This window comes from Crocodylus siamensis, chromosome 5 (assembly GCF_052110815.1).
Source record: "Crocodylus siamensis isolate JL-2025a chromosome 5, ASM5211081v1, whole genome shotgun sequence".
Taxonomy (NCBI): Eukaryota; Metazoa; Chordata; order Crocodylia; family Crocodylidae; genus Crocodylus; species Crocodylus siamensis.
This window is the reverse complement of record NC_143399.1, coordinates 89,516,039-89,539,932: the sequence shown is the minus strand read 5'-3', so window position 1 is coordinate 89,539,932 and position 23,894 is coordinate 89,516,039. Positions and strand designations below refer to the sequence as shown.

Sequence of the window (23,894 nt, the reverse complement as noted above, 5' to 3'; positions counted from 1 at the left end):
TTTCCTGTAGTTCTAGCATTGCCTAGGAGAAAGCAAATATAACTCTCAGGTAAACATTAAAGCACCAGCTGTTTTTTCCTCCAGAATTTTACATTTCCATAATAACTTGCCTTTGGAGATAATCTTACAGAGAACAAACCTATAATACATACATATTTAAGGATAGGTTTACAATAATTCAATTATAGTAACTACAAATAATACTGGCTTTCATACATCAGTAACAGTCTAGGGGTCTTGTGTGTTGGAGAGAAAGAGGTCTGACAGTCAACTGAACGTTCATGTAACTGGGTAAGGCTTGTTTCATATCAGCAACTGGGAGCCAAGTTCCTTTGAGCCAGCCTGAGGCATTTCCTGAATTAATTTATTTTTAGTAGATTGCCTTGAGCCCTATTGTTCATGTGTCAGGAGTTTCCTATTTTTAGGGTGGTAAAGGCTTTTCCCAGACATACCAACTCTCAGAGCAGTAATGCTTCCCCACTGAAAGGAAGTTTTGTATGTCAGGCACTTAAGACCCCTCCTGCCTTCTTTCTTCTTAGTGGGTGCGTATACACGTGCACTTTATTGCAGAGTTGACTAATTAGCTCTGCAAGAAAGCATCATGATCTACATGTGCACTGGTATTAGGTCTCAGTAAACTAATTCACTCCACAGTAGGATAGTACTACCCAGGACAAGTACTGTGTTACAGCAAAGTACTTAGGTGTATTCAAACTCATGTATAGATGGTGACTGCAGCTGGCTGGGGCATGAGGGTGCTATAGTGTGGGGGGGCCTCCTGCCAGCTAGCCCTGCACTGTAGCACCCTTGTGCCTCAGCCAGCCCCTCTACAGCATGTTGAGCCGGGGCAGAGCAGCTGCAGGCTGACCCCCATAGCCTCCTGCCAGCTGGTACTCCACTGCTTCAGCTCAATGTGCTGTGATCTCAGGTGCACATGTAAACGCTGCATCCAGGAGAAGTAAACTCTGGCGCAAACTAGGCAGGGCTTATTCAAGCACATTAGTATCGCATGTAGATGCAATCTGTGTAGAGCAGACGAGGCTTTCTGCTGCCAAGATTTGGGAGTCTGTTTTCACTAAAGATGATGAGCCAGGCCTGGGTATGTCTCCAAGGTCCCTGACTCCTAAAGAGGAATGAATGTGACACTTAAGTCATGCAGTCATACAGGACTGAGCACTTTTTCCTAGCCAGTCTAAACAGGATGAGAAAGGAGGAACAACCAGCTCTGTCCAGAGATATGAAGGTTAAGAACTGACAATGCAGTATACACCTGCCTCAGTGTGTGTGTCTGACAGTCTAGCAATTTTTCTTGCCTTTATCTTTCTCCTCTCTTTGGGAACTCGCTGCCTCCAAAACATGAAAGAGTTACAATCTTTACTTCCTCACCATGGCCTTCTCAACTTCCGGGGCTCTTGTAACAGAGACTAAGTCCAAGTAATTGCTTGTCATCACAGCAGCATAAGAAGGGAAATACCAGCAGCTGCCAGTGGGATTCAGATTGTTAGACTCAACCTGAATTGACATTAACAAAAAGACAGAGGCTGAATGTATTGAAAATGAAAAAAAGGGGCAGGAAATTGAGTGAAATGGAAGTGATTTCTTCTGGCTTGTGTATATCCCAATCATCTCCCCCCCTTGGATTCCAGAGGGACATTTCAGTGTTGTGTCCAGACTTATCTGAGGCTTATAAAGTTCATTGAACTGCACTTACAGTTCTACAAGCCAGCTGCTGTCTTCCCCCACCCATGCACCAGCTCCCACCACTGAGCAGCCTGCCCCGTACCCATACACAGCCACCAGCTAGGACAATCCTCTACCTTGCAGGATGAGCCCCACCAGGCCCCCATAGCTGCTTCTCTTTTGGGCCATTTTACCTGCCACCCTTCCTCTCTAGCCTCACTTCTCACAGCTTGTGCCCTCACTGTTCCTGCTTCTCCCACTCCTTGGACCCCCTACTATTCCTTCCCTCTTGGCCTCATCATTCTTCCACCATTTGGCTTCCCACTTGTCCCTGATCTGGAGCGCCACCTTTATCCAGCTGTCACTTGCCCATTTGCCCACCCTCATTCCTGAATGTTATTGGGTGGAAGGGTATGGTAATGAGTGGGACAATGGTGGATTTCAGTTTTACCACCTAACACACTGCATTTACCATTGTGCTTGTAAACAGCTCTCTTGTGACCAATAACTTGTAGTCTAGTAAAACTATTTAAGCATTACAGCATTGTTTTGAATTGATTAAATTTGCTGCTGAAGAGAAAATGAATCCATTTGGTGTAATCCATTGACTCTTGCCTCTCCTGTAGATGAAGACTATCCAGATTAGAGCCGCTCTATTCCTGGGTGGGTGTCCATGCCATTAGCAAAACAGGTAATTCATTTTACTTAGAGATGGTAACTCCTGGTATGCACTGCCATGCTTTCAAAGAGATAGCAGAAATTGTTAGGTGGATATGTTTAGAGTTCTAACTGACTAGAAAAAACTGTGTAACACAGCTAAACTGTGATACTGGGACTCTTCAAAATGTGTCAAGTTAAGCAAATGTGTAAGCCTTTGCAGGACTGAGCCTTTGATGGGAACGCCATAGTTTGACCACTGTTCTTGGTAGATGAAAGCAAGTTACTGATCTGATGTACATTTATCAGTTTTGGGCAGTTTTATGATCCATGATACTGTAGGTTTTGAATATTTAATCATCCTAGCAGGGGATAAAAGGGTATAGGACCTTACTGTGCATCAGCTGCTCTGCAGGTACTGTTACCCCATGGTAACTCAAGGCAAATTGTGGTAACTTACTCCCTTTTCATTGAGGGTTTAGCTGCTGTAGTTGAGTTCCACTGACCCCAGAGTTTACAGTCAGTTACCGTGGAGCAGCCCTCTGTCTTGCAGTATGCTCATGCCCTTCATGTCACTGTCTCTAAAGTATTTATATTAGGGAGGCAGAAGGTCCTAATAGTGCCACTTTATGGAGTGGGATTTGAGACACACAGGGGCATGTCTATGGAAGACACTTTACTGTGGAGCTAATTAGTTGGCTCTGCAGTAAACTGACACCATCCACATGTGCAATGCTATTAGGCTGGAGTAAGCTAATTAACTGTACCGTAGGACAGTACTGCCTGACATAAGTACTATCCTACAGCAGAGCTATTTATTCTGCCACAATGCACATGTAGACAGTGATGGGGCTGGCTGGGGCACAAGGGTGCTACAGTGCAGGGGCTGCCTGCCAGCTAGCCCCACACTGAAGCACTCTTGTGCCCCAGCCAGCCCCTCCACAGCACATTGAGCTGGGTCAGAGCAGCTCTGAGCTGGCAGGCTGATCTCTTGGGTCCCTTGCCAGCTGCAGCCATGCCACCCCAACTCAACATGCTTCAGTCTCAGGCACATGTGTAAACACTGTGCCCAAAAGCAATAAACTCCAGTGTGAACTGTGCTGGAGTTTATTGCACCACATTACTTTCACATGTAGACACACCCACAGAGATGAAGGCAGTCAATCATAGAACTCCCACTGCCTGCACTGGAACTAGGATTTCTCCTTCAGATTTGCCTAAAATTAAACTGAATGGGGATTGGGCTCTATTCTGTTCCTGGCTAGTGCCTGGATTCTTCTCTTTCCCGTTATTATATATGCTGGCAGAGGCAGATAATACAAAAGCTCAGTTGCATTTATAGGCAGAAATGCTTTGTTTTTGAAGTATGATGTTTTATTCATTGTTTGCAGTTTTGTACAAAAATGTACAAAATGCAGTCAGTCTACAGTAAGCCATCTTGTGTGTCCTCTGATAAAGATGTGCAATATCTTCCATATGAAAAGGGGAAGAAAACAGTAAACAGCTTAACAAGGCAAAAATAGGGCAATTTCTACCTGTTGCTCACAAAACAACCTACTGTATTTTGATGCAGATACAGCTTTACCTGGGGTTCATAAAGCATTCTCTGCGCTGGAGGAACTATTAAAGTCTCTGATTGCTTTGGGTAATATCCCACATGTGACTTACGTCACCTTATAATGACCACTAGCAGCAGACCTGAAGTAAAAAGCAGGCTGCATTTACAGATGCAGTTCATGAGCATGTGAATGTTGTTATTCTGCTCAAAGTAAAATGTTTAGTTCAGTAATTCATTAAGACTGCTGAATATAAATCAATCTATAATCTGGAGAAGAGTCTAATGTCACACCTATTATACCAACAAAGATCCAATATGTTTGCAAAGAGGTACATCTTTAGCAAGTATGTGAAGCTGGAAATACACTCTGGAGAATGTTTTTACAGTTTATTATGTTTAAAAGCAATACAAGACATTTTCAAACTATCCTTCATTGAGTTGGCACTCTGATTCTTGCCCATTCTGAAAAGATAGATGCTGTATTTGAGTGAGGCAGGTATCAGGAAAATTTATACTTTTTTATAAAAAGAGGGGAGATGGAGGGAATTCAGTTCTTAAAAGCAACAAGTTTTGAGCCATTACGAAGTTTTTCGTTCTTTCAGAACATGATTTTTCTTTCTAACAAATCCTTAGCCACAGTCTGACAGGCAATTTTTTGTACAAATGCACGTGTTTTTTAAATTGCATCTTACCCTGTTTAACTTCTAAGGTACACTTCCAGCATGTACTTAGTGCACTTAAATTCACTTCCCACTTTCCACACCACATGGATAATTAACTTTAGCATTAAAGTTATAGTTCATGTCTTGAACAGGCAGTGACAGAGAGCAGAATGATGGATGTCTGGAGTTAAAAATCAATAGTGAAACTTGTGATGGACAGAATCAGGTTGGACGTGCATGAGTGAAGTAGGTGTGGATAGTACCTGAGAGGCATGGTTGGACTAGAAAATGGACCTGGTAACCAGGATTCTTTGAATGCAAACAAAAATCATCACTGTTCACCATGGTAGGGGAAGATGAATTAAGATGATGAATAGAACTATGAAATTTGCACAGTAGTATATTAAGGTTCTGACTCTGTCACCCACTCATGAGCACTTAGCAAGTATTCTGGTGATTTCAGTAGGGGCTGCTTGTGGAGGAAAGTGGTACTCAACAACATGGCAGCTGCCTGTGGCCTATTATATTAAATGGGGGGGATTGGTATTAACTGAGATCTTGCCTTTTGTCATACAAACCCAGGAAAATCCTTGTGAGAAGAACACCTTTCAATATCCCTATCCTTAAATGATGTTTTAAAGTAAAATGCAACTCCAGGTGATTGCTGAACAAAACCTAAGGTAGAGTGTTACCTGTTCTAACATTATAGAATCAAGGAAAAACAGGGCCTGGAAGGGACTTCAAGAATAGTCCATTCCAACACCCATTCCAACTCAGGGTAGGTTCATCCCCATCTCAATACCCCAGTCAAGTGTCTCAAGCTTTGAAGACATCCATAGTGGATCCGACAGCCTCTCTAAGTAATCTCTTCTAGTATTCAACCACCCTCAGCATTAGAAAGTTCTTCCTCATATTCACTCTGAATTTCCTTTATCGCAATTTGACCAGTATTTCTTTTCCTACTCCCTGGGGTTATACTGTATCAAGTGTATCACAGGGTGAGCAAAATATGGCACATGGGCCAGGTCCGACTAACCAATTGATTGTATCCAACCCATGGCTGTCCTCACAGTGCTCCACGTGGTGCCTAGCCCTGTCCACTCCCACCGGGGGCAGCCCATGCCACACCCCCACCCACACTCACCCCACACCTGCCAGTGGCCCCAGCCCTGGCTTCAGCCCTGGCCCTGGCCTCGACCCCAGCAAGCATTCACAGCTTTCTGGTGAAGCTACCTTCCACCCACTCAGCTGTCCATCAGTGGCTGCTCATTGCACTGGGTGACTGTGTGGAAGGCTGCTGGGAGCTGGAACTGGAGCTCCACACACTGGGTAGGAGGTGCTCAGCTGCAGCTTCTCCCTGCCTGCCCGGGCATGTGGTGCCCCATGCTTCCCACAGTGGTGCAGCAGGGGCAGGAGGAGGAGGAACTGCCACTGGAGGCAGGGGGAGATGAGCTGTACCTAGGTGGCTGCAGCAGTGGTGGCAGCAGCCCTCCCAGGAAGCTGTGTACGCTGGTTAGGGCAGAGACCAGGGCCACTGCCAGGATAGTGCCATCAGCAGGTAAAGGGTGGGCATGGGCAGAAGCACAATGCAGGCTGCCCTAGGTGGAAGTGGGAGCTCAGCCCCACACATGCTGTGGGGGCAGCCATAGGCCAGATGGACATGGGGTGGATCACACCTGCATCGCACCACACAAACGAGCTCTGCTGCATGCGCCCCCCCAGCCGTCCCATCTCTCTCCCTCCACCCTGGCCAGCTCCCAGGACCTAGCAAGTAGGCAGTCCCCCCTACACACATACCATATACAAGAGTAAAACTTTATTTTGAGTTATTAGGCAATCACCTCTATATATACTACTAAAAAAAACCCATAAATCAGGACAAAAACTATTTTTAAAATAAAATTAAAATATGCTGTAGATGTTTGATTTTAGTATATGATTTGTTTTTTATCTGTAATTTGTTAAAATGATATCTTCTGAAAGATTTTGTGTGTGTGGCCCTCGACAGCTCACCAAAACTCATTATATGGCCTGCCAGCTAAAATAATTGCCTACCCCTGGTCTTTATAGCCACTCTCCAGGTATTTGAAGGCTGTTGTCAAATGTCCCCTCAGTCTTTCATAGACATAGACATTAGGGCTGGAAGGGACCTTGGAAGATCATTCAGTCCAGCCCCCTGCCCAAAGGGCAGGAAATCAGCTGGGGTCATAGGATCCCAGCAAGATAAGCATCCAATTTACTCTTGAATGTGTTCAATGTAGGTGCTTAAACCACCTCCGATGGCAGGCTGTTCCAGACCTTGGGGGCTAGGACAGTAAAGAAATTCCTCCTTATGTCCAGCCTGAAATGGTCTTGCAGTAGTTTATAACCATTTGACCTCGTCATCCCTTGGGGCGCTCTGGTGAACAAACGTTCCCCCAGATACTGGTGGTCTCTTCCCCAGACTAAATAATCTCAGTTCTTCCAACCTATCGCTGTCAATCCTGTGTCCTAGACTGCTAATCGCTTTTGTTACTTTCTAATGGATACCTTCCAATTTGTCCATGGCTTCCTTGAAGTGTGATGCTCCAAAATGAACACAGTTCTTCAGGCAAAACCACATGACGGCTGAATAGACTGGAAGGAGCACTTGTAAGTGGCATCCCTATGAATATATCCCAGTCTGCTATTGGCCTTTTTGCAACAAAAACAGAGTTAACTCATATTCACCTTGTGTTACACTAGATCCTTTTCTGCAGCATTTCAGCCTAGTCATTTGCCCCCCCCATCTGTTTTACTTACATTTATCCAGAAGCCTTCATTTCAGTTAAGGGTTAAAACTTTTAATCCTTTTATCATTAAAAGAAAACAACTCTTTCAAGACATGCCTATATGGGAAAGTTACATGGGCATCAGGTAAAACTGCTTAACATTATAATTATAGTGGTATAACTCCCCATTTAGATGCTCTTCTTCTTTTAGGGGTACATTATGTAACTTTGAAATCAGTTTAAGAAAGAAAGTTAATCTTTATTCTGGAATAAGTGTGTCTGTATGTGGAGTTATACTGGTGCAACTCTAGCAGCTTGACTGGGAAATTTTCCAATGTATTGAAGTACTTGCAGTTGTAAATAAACAAACAAACATAGGGCAGGTCCCTCAAGCAAATTAAGAGAAGAAACTGTCAGGATATGCCTTCTGGTAATTTTTAAGCTGTCACAAACCAACTTTCTAAAATTCTGGATTCAATATTTTGATGTGAAAGAGCCTTCATAGTAAGGGTAAAAGAACCAGAGTATCGTACGTTGGCTCTAATTTGAGGTTAAAAGGAGAGTGATTTGAATAATGTTGTTCTTGTTCTTCTAAATAGCTTAACTCATGGAAAGTGATAAACAGATGTCGACCAGCATTGAATGCCATACTGTACGTAAGGGGTAACTAGTATTTCAGGATGGCTGTGAAGCTACTTTCTTTGATCTGTATTCAGCTAACAAGGCAGCACCATACTGTATTTTGGTTTCACGTTAGCTTTGAATTTTACTGAATGAAACTCTTTCTGCATTAGGGTGCCGCTAATAATTATGCTTCATTTGACCCATAGTTAGTATATTTTCAGCCTACGTAGAATTTTACATTTTTCCCAGCCTGGATTGTGGCATGCTGCTGTTCTATAGTATGTGCAGCCAGCCAGCTTAGATTGGTTTAAGAAGGTACCTTATTTTTGCTAAAGAATCAGTGTAGGCTATGCTAGTTTCAGACCATCTCTGCTAGCTAGCTTAACTGATTTTTGTGCATTATCCATCTCACTGACGTTTCTCTGAAGCTGCATAATGTGTATACACACATCCATGATGGGAAAACAAAGTCAAATTGAGAAGATACAGGCTCTTTAGAAGAGATTATAGTGAGTGGAAGGGCATAAGTACACAGATATCATCTTCAGAGAAAACAGTGATTGGATTTAGAGGAAAAAATAGCTTGCTGTTCAGAGTCTAGTCTGGGTCAGTATTACATGCTGGAGTGTTTTTCTTTTCTGTCCCCATGCTGTGAAAAATCCATCCAAAATTGTTCAGTAAGCACGGAAGGGACTTGAGCTTATTGTTCCAATTGAATGTCAGTGCCCTATAGCAGTACAGCACTGGGAGCCAGTCAAAAATAATCTGAAATTTGAGGTCTAGTCCTTAGCTTCCTTAGCCCTAAGTATACCTCCTAACTCTGAGATGGAGATAAGGGCTTCTGTCCTATGACAGTTCATGCTGTGATAGCCTACCACTTACAGGAGAAAAGTGAAAGTGAGAATGGAAACGGCATATTTGACTGGTATTAGAAGTACAATTATTAAGGAGTTGAGTATATTTGGCACACTGAGTTAAAGCAGCCTTATATCCAAGTGTTACTGAGGGTAGCTCATAATTCTAACGAACTAAAATTTGCTCTGCCATTTGATATAGATTTCATAGACATTATGGCTGGAAGGGACCTCGCAAGATCATCGGGTCTACCCTGCTGCCCAAAGGGCAGGCAGTCAGCAGGTGTCAAATGATCCCAGCAAAATAGGCATCCAAGTGTAGGTATCCAGAGTAGGTGCCTGCACCACCTCTGGAGGGAGTATATTCCAGGCCCTGGGGACTTAGTAAAGCTTTTCCTTATGTCCAACCTAAAACAGTCTTCCAAGAGTTTGTGACCCTTGGACCTAGTCTTCCCTGGGATGCCCTGGTTCTCCCAGTTCATGGTGCACACCCCTTATATATTTACCCAAACTTGATATTTTTTTGTCCAATTTTCTGTCTACTACATTATGGGAAGAAGTGTTTAAAGCATGATTGACTAAGTTACTGCAGCTGGTTTATAATCAAAAGAATAGATGAATTTGTACACATTAAAGTCATGTGAGTCTGGAAAAGAAAGAAATTAAGCTGAATTGTATAAAGCATGGATATGTGTTTATGAAAGGGGAGGAGTGGCAGCCTGAAATTCTCTTACAAAGTTGTCAAGGTTACAGGGAGTATTACTTCTACAGGTGAGTGGCTTGAGTATTCTCTGTTTGTAATTGGTATTGGCTGTTTTCTTCTGAGATAACAACATTTGCATTTTAATTAAATCCCACTGTATTTATCAACATTAGAGCATATAACGTCATAATTCATTGGAAGCTTTTTCCTAGTATCAATTTAAAAACTCATAAAAACATTTTGTAAAAGTTGCATTTACTCCAGTGGAATCTTTGTTTATCTTTGAGAGGTTTAAGAAGCAATATCAAACCATAAAATCCTAATGAATAAGACCAAGTTAGGCTGAGACCACATTGACCCTTCTAGAAATTTTCAAGTTACTTATTTAGTGGTTCTAGTGTCAGGCTCATTTTTATACTGAGAAAACTATATTATGTTTCCTTATGGACAACCCTGTGACAGCAGGAACAGCCTCTTAGCCTTGCAAAAGTTTTCCCACTGCTGAGTGCTTTTTGGCACAAGTAAAAATGACAGGATCTTTTCTACAGTATTTTGCAAAACACATTCCTATTAGTGTTTGCATTAGGCATGTCCTGCCACACTGCTTGCCTTGCAAGAGTGAGACAAGGTTATATCTGGAGTTGGTGTAAAAAAAGTGCAGCCTTGTTTGTGTCACTGGAATTGGGCATCTGTAACAGACTGTCCTCAAAGTATGACAGAGTCCTGCTACATCTACAGTTTGTGCCATGAACAGATCTAGAATTTTGAAAAGGGGGATGCCAATGGTGAGGTTCATCAGCAAATATACAACAACACACATTTTTCTTCAATTAAACAAAAAACTAGAAACTTTACTAATATGCTAGGGGCCTAGAGCTGAGTTATTCTGTTTAAATTGAAGCAAAAACAAATATAACGTAATTGCAATGAGTTAAAAGCAGTCTGCAGGGCTGTGAAATAGGAGTTGCATTACTGGGAGCAGCTAACAGAGAGCAGAACAAAGGATAGCTTGACTGGTGGCACATCAAGACTATTAAAAAGGATTGTTAACACTTATGGAATGAAGAGTTTATAATGGGCCATGAAATCAATTGAGTCCCTCAGTGCTGCCCGACTAGAAGTGCTGCTGCCACTGTCAAGAGGTTGGTTATAAACTTTGGGTGGAACAGGAATCAAAGGGGAATACAAGCGTACAAGTGGATCCATGCCTGGATTCTACTGTTGGAAGAAACAGTGTTTTAGAAGTAAGTTTAGGGCAGCCAGTGGGCTTTTTCCGGCCAAGATAAAGTGTTTTACTTTTCATTATCCCTGGTGGAGAGATGGATAATCCAGATCACTCTAACACCTGAACTAGCAAATATTCATACAGGCACAAATAAAAATAACAATACAAAGAAAGAGCAGTGCTTTTGCACTTTAAATGCTTCTTAAGTGACAGATAAATAACATTTTTAAAAAAAATCTTGCTGTGTCTTTTATACACCATGGCATGTCATGCCATCTGTAATTAGAAGTGACACATCTTACTGAATTATGTATTGAAAACCCACAGTTTGCTCAAACCAGAGTGTGGCTTAAAACACCTTAAAAGCATTTGAAGTAGCTTCCCTGGAGTGAAACAAGGGATGCTAGCTCTGTTCTTCCTTCGCTTCCCTTCCCATCCCTCATCTGCTTAGTACCTAGATACTTGAGCAGAACCTAGGGAGAAGTTCTGCCTGTAGTTAAATGACTTTGGCTTTTGATCTAGATAACCACTAGTATCGATCCATTATCCTTTTGTCAGTTGTCCCATCATGTCTCTGAGTATATATAAAAAGAGAGCTTGGCAGGTGATTTAAATCAAGCTAAGTGTTTTTAAAGTGCATTAACAGTAAGATTGAGATCTGCCTGTTCAAAATCCTTGTGCATCTCCCAAGGAATTAAATATACATGATGCTTTCTTGCTGAGTCAGGAGTATGCAGCAGTCCAGCAGAGAGCACCCTCTTGTATATCTGTATCTCTTGAAATGAATCTCTCATCTCTTGCAGGACAGATTATAAGTATCTTCATTATTATGAAATCAAGACTCATAGTAGAGATGATATATTTTATTAGACCAATAAGATTTTTGCAAAAATCTTTCTTTAATTGCAAGCTTTCAGGCACAAATACCATTCATCGGGCATTGGAGAAAAGACTGTAAAAGTTCAGTCTCCAGTTACCTTTGCAAATGAAACCCAGAAAAGAAGAGACATACAGAAGTGGAGTAACAATAGAGGCTTTAGAGTTCATCTTCTGAAATATACTACAGTGTAGAGATTGAGGACATGTATGTAAGTGAAAATAGATAGTAGGTGCCCCTCAAACACTGGGTGAATATTTTTATTAATCCTGCTAATGCCTTTTCAGTGAGGCATAATCCTCTTCTTACAGGTGAGGACATGTTTTACATCACCATACAGCTTGGAGCTAGGAGTCAAGTTCGAGGTGTTTGTGGTTTCCAGTTCCATGTACAGTCCATTTGAACTTGCTAGTTAAAAGGTCCAGAGTTGAATTTTGTTTTAACACCAATAAGTCACAGGAGTCAAAGGACTTGTAGACTGGGGATTGATACATTGTGTAGGGTTTTGTTCCAAGAATATCCACATGTTTATATGCATATAGGCATCAGTGAGTTGTTTTGATAGAACAGGGTAGAATTAGCTCACAGTGAAATCTGTCCTGCTGTGGCCAGGCAGCTGATTTAAAGCCAGCATATCTGTGACTGCAGTGCAGACATGGCTCACCGTTGGAGATGGATCATGCCTGTTCCATGGTGATTATGTACCTGTTAAGTGGCATCTAGGTGCTGACTCCCTGGACAGTGCATTTTGTCTTTGCTGATTGAGCATTTCTGTTATATACCTTTTCAATCCAGGGCCTTTACAGACCAATACATAAAATGCTTAGGATTCTTTATTAATTGATGATGTAAAACCACTTTCAGGCTAAACCATAGGCATTTAGGTACATGAAAAATCAGGCAACTAGAAAGTTCATCTGAAACATGCCCAAGGATGCTAGGATTAACAACAATATTGGTAAAAAAAACCAAACCTTTACTGCACTTGCAGACTACAGATGGTCAGGATTCCAATGGTCTGTCTCTTCTGGAAAATATGGTACCTTCTGCAGCACCCTCAGAAGAAAGAGGGCCAATGCTCCTTACAGTAGTTGAGGTCTCTTGTTCCAGCACTGCTCCAGCCTGGGGATGCATAACTTATGAAAAGGAGTCAAAACTAAGTGGTGGTAATATAACATAAGCAAAAAACAAAGAAACAAGGGTGCTGATCTTAATGTTGGCACATACTGGCAATTCTGTAACAGGCAAAACGTTGAATGAGGGAGAAGCTTTAAAACCCAAAGGGAAGAAAATTGTTTTAGAGGTCTGGGCTGCAGACCATGTGAAAAAGGAAAAGCTCTGTTGATAAATCTGCACAGCATAAAATTCTGTCTTCAAATTTACATGAAAAGTACACTATATTTTTCTTAAAATATTTTATAGACTCCTTTTACCTGGGCAACTGTATAGTATTCTGTCTAGTGTAGTGTTCACCATTGGTATGGTAGTTGTGGTGGCCAGATCATGAATGAAATTAGGTTTTTCACTCCAAAGAGAAGCATAAGTCATCTGACCTGTGCCTTCAAAATTATGATGCTGTTCTACTATTTATTTGCAAGAATAGGCAAAAACATGAGCCATTCCTAGAGTTTTATTTGATGTAGCACAACACTTGGTGTGGTTCTTCTCACAGATTTAAGCAACTGAAGATCTAGTTCTCAACCATAATTACTGTACCTCTTGGGCAAACACCTTCAAAGTTTGCTGAGTTTTTTGCTTACCTAAATTCCCCTAGAGTTTCAGCCAGATGAACTCAATGCACTTTAGTTCTAGGTTGCATATAAGGTTTGCTGTGTCCTGTTAACCAGTCAGACTGCACCTTAGAAATAAATTGACTTTTGCATGCTAAATGCATGATGTGCCCTGGTCCTTTGAGAAGATAGCGTATAAATATGAGCTGGTGATTGGTGGAGTTTAGAGCACTGACAGTAATAATTTTGGATCCTGGTGCTGGAAGTTGATTCCTCTTTTTTGACAGGTAATTGCACATACAGCCACCTGTGACAGAGCAATATGATAGCATTAGCTTCTGACAGCATCATATCTGTCAGCATGGATACTCTATGGGCAGGCACTTTTGCCCCTTCCTTGGAAACCAAGTGGTTTCAGAACACTTTGGGAAGGGGCACTTAGCGCACAGGCTGCAATAATGACTCAAATTACTCTGCTCTGCTAGAGACTAAATATTTTCTCAATTTAGAGAAAATAAAGCACTTGGGTATTTTCTGCTCAAGACACATTCTAAACATGTTTTCAATGAAAACAAGCAAACAGTAAAACCTAGCACAGGTTGCATAACAGCCTGCAGTAGCCCTATTGTCTTCTGCTCTCTGGACCGTAAAGAGTCTTTTCTTATATCTGAAATCTGTGTTCCTCTGGATGGTCAAACTCTGCTCAGATGTCTACTGCAGCTGTCTGTTTCACGTTATGTTGCTATAGAGTGCTGAACAACTAGCATGATTTTCTATTCCTGGTGGGAGGGAATTATGGCTATACGCTAAGCAAGCCAAGAACCGAAAGTTCTTACGATCTTACTCTGCATTTAAACCTCCTGTACAACCTTCACAGCCTGTGGTAGAAGTAGCATACTCTTTGTTAGGAATTTTAGATTAGCTTTGCAGTGTTTAACAAACCTAAGCTAGACAGGATCACACTATGTTTTAAGTATCACAGTTGCATTCTAAATTATTTGCTTTGTTTTAGGCCCGAACTGCTTTGCAGAAACCACTGTCATTCCAGCAGGCCGAGAGGTGAAAACTGACGAATGCACTATATGTCATTGTACTTATGAAGAAGGCACTTGGAGAATTGAACGACAAGCTATGTGCACTAGACATGAATGCAAACAAATCTAGGAAACCTACAAATCAAAGTACTTTGATTTTTTATAAAACATTTCACTGGGGTGAGCACCCAAGATGACTCTGGGAAATCTGAATCATTGTAATTAGAAGATTTGGGGAAGGAGAAAAAAATGGCATCCTGGTATTTTGTTTCTCATAGTAACATAATACTGCAAGGCAAAGAAATGCACATATTTAAAGAAGTTTGGACATAAAGATTCCTGTCCTCAGTAAATGTGTTTTATTTTCACAGGGAGTACACTGAAGTATACTCTATCAAATATTCTATGTATTTCTATAATCCCATTATAGAGCTTAAAAATAAATGTTTTATATAGATAATACAGATTAAAATACTGTATGGTCACCTGTCCTACTGTATACATGAACCATGCCTAAAACATTTCCATTCTAGTTTTATCATCTTTTTCTTTTTTCTGTTGTGGGTAACAGTAATTTGTGCCTGGCCAGGAAATAGCCAGCAGATCGCAGACTTTAGATACTTTTAGAAAGTATATATGGTGTTTCAAAGAATATTTCTGTGCAAAAGTGAGCCCAGTCCTCTTCTCAGTTTAATGGTGCCTCCCCAGAAATGGTGTAATTGGGAACAGAGCTTGAAACTGCAACTTCTGTAACACCCACTATGAAACTTTGGTTGGATAAATCACATCAATCCCCCCAAAATGAATTTGTCTGATGCATCACATGAGGACTAATTCCATAGTGATGTAAATTGTAGCATCCTATATCTAAGGTGAAGAACTGTAAGTAGCAAAGCAGTGTAATTTGCAATTTCTTAATATTTAAAGAGTAAGCAAATGAAGGTAACTGAAACAACAGAGGGTGAAGGGGAGTGCAGCAGGTAAAGCAAGTAAAAGAAAGAAGATTAAGCAGGACTCTTACAAGAAGTTTTTTTCTGCTACTAAGGTCCTGATTGATGAAAGCATTTCTATGTGGTCTTCACTTTAAGCATAAGGTTTTCTCAGAAAGGAAAACATTTGTGAATCTGGCAGAATACAGTGTTAGTGTTGTGTTAACTACCTTGTTACTTAGGTACATGAAAAATTATTTACATTATGTGGTTCAGAGACTTCTATCAATTCATCATGGATAAAATCCAAGCCAGACTCAAGTTAATGGAAATGTTGCCATTGACATCAGGATTTCTCTCCCAGTCTGGAGTTTTCTTATACATATATGCTTTATCAGGTTATTTTTCCAGATATATCATAGGCAAAAATGGTCAAGCAAACAGTTATATGCAGAGGACACAAAAAAGCCAGACAGACCGAAGTTGGTATGTATAGCTATTCCAAATCTGACTAAGAGCAATCACAAGATGTACCTCAAGATGTAGCCTCAGTCCCCCCAGGTGGAGAGAGAGGGAGAGAGAGAGAGAGAAAGAAATCTGAGACAGACGGCTGCAGCTAAACTGCTCGAACCCCTCTTACCTGTCAAAATTATTTCCCTCAAGCGTATACACACCAACGTAAAAACCTCCAACACTGCAGTTGAAATAGAAGTGATTCTGCAGCAACTGGATTGCCAACAGGTGGGTACTAAATACCTCTCCATAAAAATGAACTCTGAGTCAGAGTGCTTGGTTCTGTTGCACCACTTATTCCCTGAATGGCAATGTAGGTTCCTACTCCATGGGTGTGTGTACATGAGATACTTTACTGTGAAGTAGCGTAGTTTACTGTGCAGTAAGCATTTGTATCTACATGTGCTCACGCTTACTACACAGGAAACCTCACTATCGCAAGTAAATTTGCTCCCTGCAAATGCAAGTAGCAAGTATACTCATGAATAGTTATTGCATAGTAATGCCCAACAGGGAGCAAATGTGCTCCCGGTTAGCCAGTCACCAGGGGTGGGAGATTGCTTCCTGCCTCTGGGAGTTGCCTGCTGCTGGGGCAGGCTCTGCCATTGCAGCCTGGGTGAGGACTATGTTCCTCTGCCCTGGCAGTAGGGAGCTCCAGGGTCCTTGCTTTAAGATTGAAATCAGGGAGTGGGTGTTGGGCAATCCTTATCTCCCAGCCCCCATTTTGCCATCAGAATTGGGGAGCGGTGGGGCTGGGATCTCCCTGCTGGCAGGGACTGGGGAGCCTGTTCCCTGCCCAGCTCCATGCATGCGGAGCAGGGCAAGGAACAGGCTCCCCAGCCTGTTTCCCACCCAGCTCCATGATTGCAGAGCTGAGAAGGGAACAGGCTTTCTACCCTCTGACCTGCAGTTGCGGAGCAGGGGCTGGGAACTGTCCCAGTCAGGGGCAGGTCCCAGCCCTGCACCCTGACCTAGAGATTGAGGCATGGAGATTGGAAAGAGCTTCAGGGGTGGGGCAGGTCCCAGCCTGCTGCCCCATCCACCTGTGGGGCAGCTATTAGCGAGCCCTCAGCTGGGTAGGGAATTCTCTTGGGTGGATTGGGGCAGGGGGCTGGGACCTACCCCTCACCTGCAGTTCTTTTCAAGTCCCCTGACTGGATCAGGGATATGGGGCTGGGAGCTCCTTGCTGGCCAGTGGGGCATTGTCCTTGCCCTGGCAGCAGACAGCACCCCGGGGCAAGAAACAATGTCCCAAACCGGTCCTTCCTGCCAGCCCCCTGCACCTAGGGAGAGCCTAGAGCTTCCTCTGGCGGTGGCAGGAGCCATTTGTAAGGCTGCAAGAAGTGGGAACAGCCTGCTGCTAGGAGCAGCAAATCTGCTCCCACATCCCTGCATGTCTAGGTGCCTGCCTGGAAGCCTTTACTGACAAGTAAACTGATTGCAGATCAAATGCATGTGTAGACGCACCCTGTGTGAGTCAAAAGAAGGGTATGGCTCTAAATCTGATCCATATCTGATTCGGTAGGTCTGTGTTGATGTATTGATTTCACTGAGATTACTCATAAAAATGAAACTAGCAAGCTAGGTCCTGAATTACTAAGACCCAGATCTCTCCTATTGAAATCAATGGCAGTTAGATGCTTAAATACCTCTGAGAATTTTAGTCCTTCTGCTGTACTAATATGATAATCCATGTTTGTTTCCTTGAGACTAGTGGACTGTTTGCATAGAAGCTTCTATTCAATGCAAGTTAAAGCAGCAGAATTGAAACTAATTTATGTAACTTGCAGGAACTGGGATTCAGAATAGGATGATAAACTGTCTACCTTATCAGGACATTTACTGTTGTATTTAGGTAGTGAAATGATATCAAATTTACCATGTTTACATCTCTTAAAGCATATGCCCATAAAGTTTAACTTTAAAACTTTTAATTACATGAAAACTCAGCCTCTCTTCCACTCAAGATCCTTACTAAGATCACGTTGTTTCTGTTGGGCATGGATTTCCATTTTGTTGGGAGCTTGGTTATCTTTCAAGCAGTAAGTACATAAGTAAATGATTTATATTTTTTCAGGAGCAAAACTAGAGCAGAAAGAGTGAGGCATCAGCACTGGGCACCAACTATTGAGGAAGCACCAGAGAGACATTCGGCAATCTTTCAATGGCATGAGCCACCCTGCCAGGCACAGGAGCAGGCAGGAAGGCTACCCACAGCAGTGTCTCTGGGGAAAAGCAAATTGGTGCTCCCTACCGCCCTCAGAGAACCTGCTATAGCAGGCACAGCCCTGTACCCAGTAGTATATTTGGGGGTCACAAGGGATGACTCTCAGGGAGCCCAGCCACAGGGGCTACTGCTGCCTGAGCCAATGCTGCTATAGAAGTAGCAGCAGCAACCACCTTTGCAGAGAAGAGCAGCAGGTAAGACTTCACTAATCTTCCATCCCTCACCCCCCTGCTATCAGGGAGTCGGCATACCCTCCTACCCCCTTGCCCACCTGAGGTGCTGAAAGGACTTGTTATACCTCTGTATTTTCCCCATTATGCTTTAGCTGGGCTGGGGTGATATTTGGCTGGGGTGTTATGACCCCGGCACTCATTCCTGCGTGGGACAGGGGGTTGGACTTGATCTGTTTAGGTTCCTTCCGACCCTAAGCACTATGAAACTATAAGCTATTCCAAATGTTTCAAAATGTCTTATACAATTATTTAATAATTGGTGAAAGGAACCTAGAAACAGAATGACCTTAACTTAAATGGACCTAAGGAATACTCAGTTACCTAGACTTACCCAGGGGTGGCAGCACTCCCTCTCTACAACAACTATGATTGCTCTTCTTGTTGGCAGCCTCAACTGATGCAAAAGGACTGCGAGAGCCTGAGGGCTGTTCTAGTGCTGCTAAGCGAGGTAAAGCCACTTTGGCAATGTCATACTGGGTATATGTAGGGCTTGTGTATAAAAGCTTAAACTCTTGGGCTGTCAGTTGAGTATCTTGAACCTGCACTCATTCTCTAGCATTTAAAAGATGGGGATAGGAATGCTTTAGATAGGCCAGGGTTTATGCAGTCAATGGAGAAAAGTACATGAATTAAATTTAAAAACGAGGTCACTTGTAACCTGTTCCCTATGTGCCGAGACCTCAAGTGGAAACACCTTGCATATAGCCTTTCAAGAAGCAGTGGAAAAGAAAAATGAAACTTTACTGAGTACAGAATACAGCTAGAGAGTGAGGACTCCTAAACCTTTTAGAACAAAATAGAATGTTTTGATGGCCATGTTAAATATCAGTGTGGAAATCTGCATTTATGTAAATCTCACCACCCAGCCAACATAATATTGCTGTTCGCATTGAGAAGTTCCTGTTTAACTTCCACATTAAAAAATGTAGAATTAAAATCCAACTGCATAGTTTTTAATGAGCAGAGCCCAGAGCGTGTTGAATAGTGTAGATTCCCAGAGTGAGACGTCTTCATCTGAGGTTTGAACAAAATAAACAGTAAAGCAATGAAAGCAAGCTCAGGGTGTTTCTTGAACAGCCACTTTATTGGTTATTGGAAGTTTAATTTAACTCTTTTCAGTGTGTAAATTCCAACAAGTAAAATGTATTTACTGAAGTGAAAAATGTCAGCCATTAAATACAAGCCTATGTGTAATATAAATAATTTAGAAAATACATTTGGTTTACAGATTAATGTATATTGTCCAAAACAGGTAATTTAAAATGATCTGAGTAACTTTGATGGTTCCTGAATACACTTGTCTTTAAGGGTGATTTGGTTTTTTGGGGGGCAATAGGGGATTTTCCTTCCCTAGCTGTTATCAGAGGCATTTGCATGAATACAGAATTTCTGCTTTTAATTTGCCTGCTTCTTCCCGATTTGAGATCAGGACCAAATTACTCTGCACAATTTTACTGATGTAAGTGGAGTTATAATAGTGGCAAATTGGCCTTTAAGCCTAAGTATCATATATGCCTTCAAGTAAGGAATAGGCAGTGCCTAGTTCTAAAATAAAATTCTAGTGCCTGGGAAAATGCACGTTATGCTAACAATGGGGGGAGGGAAACCAGAAAATGCAAGAAAGAAATGTTGTTCTTAAACACAACTTTAAAATTCCCTCTACTGCGGTCTTTCATGTTGGTTGGAAACTGCTGGTGAATATGGCTAGAAAGGCATTTGGGGAGATTTTTTTTTATTACTCTATTTAAGCCAAGTAAAATGAATGTTGATGTTTTCCTTTCTAAGTGTTCATGTACAGATTGGAGAAAGAGGATTAGAAACCCAGATGCGTAGAAAATAAGATATAAAGTCAAAGGCTGGTGTAAGAGCAAAAAGAATGAGCAACTGGGGATCAACAAAAGGAAAACTAATACTGGCTTGAGAGTGATAGTGGAAGAAATATAGCAAGCCAAACAAAAAGGAGAAAACTCCCTGAATATGGCTATAGGAGAGTGATGGAGTGGAAGCTACCATAGGCGTAGGAGATAAATGAATGTGGTAAAGGTGGCCCATTTGGAGGAGAGGGCTGTTCTAATGTGTACTGTGGGAATGAAGGAAAAGGAAAGTCTCATAGAACATGAAGGATGTTGATATGCCAAAAAAGGGAGATCAAGCATAAACTGGGAAAATAATAGAAGATTCCCTGCTTTCTGGGAAAAGATCTCCTTGCTTCCAGTTGTGCAATAGAACACAGATTAGGCTTTTATGATAGTAAAATGAAAATAATTAATAGTATCTTTTCATTGCAATTATAGTATATATGCCATGATATCCATACCAAGTGAATTTTCAAAAGAAATTAATTTAAAAGTCAGGCTGACACCTACCATTGGAATTTCTTTCCTCCTTGCTTCCCATTTCTCTAGCTAGCCAGCATGTTGCCTTGCAAGGAACTCACTACTCTGTTTATATTGTTTCATAAACTAATTACTGTGTTATACTGCCTAGTATTTTATTGAGGGCAGAGCGAGGCAAACAGCAATAAACAATGACAGAAAACAGTAGTGTTGCTTTCCATTTTACTATCCATGCATTCAGTTCTTCCATTACTTCTGGGTAAAAAAGGACTTAGATTAAACTTCAAGCAGTTCACTTGTCTGATTCCCCTAAAAAAAAATGAACTGTCCTAACACAAAGGAAGCACTACAAAAGATAAATTGTACATGATCAGGAAAAAATTTATAGCAAGAACCAAACCCACATGAAATGACTATGGAACCCAAGGAAGCAAAATAAACGCCTTTCATACAGGAAAATTTAGATTAAAGTTCAAAAAACATCTTGACTGAGAGATTCAGCTATAAATCTGCCTCTTATCAGATTAGGTGGAAACACTGTTATTTGATTGGTGTAATAACTACACTGAAAAAAATAAAATATATTATACAAACAATCCTGCATGGGCAGAGTGGTAGAAAACATGAACTAATTAAAGTCTTCAACCTAATGGATCTTTCTGACCTTAATTCCTTCTATATGCTCTCTTTTTCCTTCCCACACCCCTCCCAAATCCAGCCTCATGCTTGAATGAAAAGTTCTGGGATACATCAAAAAGTTGTAATTGTTTACCTCCTTAGAAGTGATAGGGAAACATTAATAAGTAATATTAGTTTATCTGTAATGGAAATAACCTTATGATAATCAGCTGCAGCTAAATTAACTGAAAAACCATATTCACCTCTGAACTTATCCATTTCTGTTTCCTAATGGCCCATCTGAGGCTAGCAGTTTACTCCTACAACTCTGGATGTTTATACACAAGCTCAGGGAAGGCAGGGATGCGGTGAGGTGCTTTAATTAGAGTGGCTCCAAGAGCCACCCTAACTAAGGTGACTGGAGTGTCTCATGTATCAACATCCCTGTGCTTAAAAATGGCAGCAGGGGCACTTTAATTAAAGCTTGTTTGACAAGCTTTAAAGCACCCCCGCCATTTTTAAGCGTGGGAATGCTGACGCACAAGACCCTGGAGTCTGCTGGAGCATTGGAGCAGAATTGCTGCTCTTGTATAGGGACCCTCTAATTACTATTATTAGTTCAAAAGAAAAAACTGATACACCAGAAATACATTGCCATAAAAAAGATCTTCCTGATGGAGATATTTAGAATGTCTGTCACAACATGTAGTGACTTACTATTTTCACAGAGTAAACACTGGTAACTCAGGGTAACTACTGAGTTTTTGTCCTTGCATTTGTCAACCATGTTGATATTGAGCTTGAACAGAATCAACATCTGTAATGTGATCTTCATTTCTATTCCTGCCCCTTCATACTGGATAAAAGGTTCCAGAACAGCATAGAGAAACTCTCTACCAACACCAACTCATGCAGGGCAGAGACTTTGCTTGGTTACAGGCATTAGAAAAGGCTACTGCATGCCCTCCACAAACCTTATGTGTTTACCTAAATTATTTCACCCACATATAGTACATGAAATCATGAAAAAGCAGCATAAAGCAAAGACAAGTAATATCATTTCCTGCACAACGTTGAAAACTGCAAACTAAAGAAAGATAATAAGAAAAAAAATTGATGCGTTTATTTTTAAGTGAAAGAAATAAGAAAATAACTTTTCCCTATTTTTACATGCAAAATTTGGATCTTCCAGCTCCACCCAAAATGTGAGAAAGGAGACTATGGAAGATGCAGGTGAAATATCAGTTTTACTGAACATTCACTAGCAGCATATGTGCAAACAGGAATAACTGACCACATTCTGATCTCGATCAGACGTAATCCAAATTAATTTGATTAAATTCAAATCAGTTTTCAGATTAATACTGGTATGACTGAAATTAGACTCTGTCCTGGAGAAAGTAAACATAAAAAAATAACGTGATGTAATGAACGGTTCAGATAAGAAAAAAAATCAGCAGTCTTGTGTGGTGCTTGTGTTTATGGTAGATAAAGTACAACCTAGTGAAAGGCCAGGACAAGGCCTACTACACACCTTTTGTTTTGCATAATCTCCTGGTGGCAAGGCTTTGGCCTGGCCTGATGTACTGACTTTCACAAAGTAAGAGGATTAGCAAAATCATTTTTATACTATGCTAGAGTATGTAAACATGTATTAAGAAGCAAATCAGAACCCTTACAAAATATACCAGATCAAACTGAAGCAAACTACTGAGACTTAAAACTTACCAATTCCTTGCTTATTTGAGCCTGTCCCAAGAAGCTGGTTGGTACTTGTTTTACACCATCCATTCTCATAGTATTGTGTAGCAATTACAGTTGTTTGGGTTATTATTTTTTTAAGAATAACAGATTAATAAATATATTAAGTTATCTATACATAAAGTTAACATGCTGATTAATCGTGTGTCTCTGTTACCTTAAAATTAATTGCATTCATTTCAGAAGGGTAATACTGGAATTACTTTGCAGTAGGTACTGTACAAAACTCCATGTGCTTATGTTATTTGGCATGTTTTTACCAGCAAAAGTCTACATAATTGCTAAGACAATACTCACTGTTTCCTATGCTATATCAACCATTGATAAGTCAAACTAATGCTAAGTAATTTAGTGTTATTGTGATTGGCTAATTATGGAGATGACATTGACGTGCAGTGCTTCAAAGTAGTGTAACAGCATTTCCAGTTTGCATCTGTTCATTCCTATTTGCCACATGAAAAGAGAAATAACTAGGATTCAGGCATTTGGTTGATTCAAGTTGAGTGGTGATACCTTAACTTACCACTAAAGTTTTTTTTTCCAACACTGCTTTTTCCCAGCTACTTATTTTAAAATGGCATTTGATAAAAATAGCTATTTTATATATTCTGCTAAATATTAGTTATGCTGTTTATACTAATGTTTCAGCAATAAAAAAAGTCATTCTGTTAAATCTTCATTATGGTCCTGCATTTATTCTTGATTATCTACAGGCCTCTGATACAAATAAACATGCTTTATAGATAAACTAGCTAAATCTATGAAAAGCATATTAAAACTGTTTTCAGAACTTTATTTTTGGCACAATTCAAATCAAATCAGAATCTTTATGAAGCCTCAGGCTTCATTTTACATGTAAAAATGTATTAGTATGATGCTAACTAAATTGTTTGATATATACGCACTTGTATTTCAATTCTTGA

General features: G+C 41.0%; 1 protein-coding gene across 5 annotated transcripts in view; it reads left to right on the top strand.

Annotated features, from left to right (window-relative positions):
- VWC2 (von Willebrand factor C domain containing 2) overlaps positions 1-23,784 on the top strand; it is a 122,155-nt gene extending 98,371 nt beyond the window's left edge. Inside the window, exons 4-5 of one of the 5 annotated variants that reach the window (XR_016442675.1) lie at positions 14,333-16,024; positions 17,874-23,778. Coding sequence is in view for 3 of the 5 variants with exons in the window: in XM_090049680.1 (XP_089905806.1) it covers positions 14,333-14,484 (152 nt within the window). In the remaining 2 variants the exon portion in view is untranslated. Of the gene's footprint in view, positions 1-2,306; positions 2,372-14,332 lie in introns of all 5 variants that reach the window. The other 4 variants (XM_090049684.1, XR_016442676.1, XM_090049680.1 and 1 more) reach the window with 4 other exon arrangements.
- The last annotated feature ends 110 nt before the right edge of the window (positions 23,785-23,894 follow it).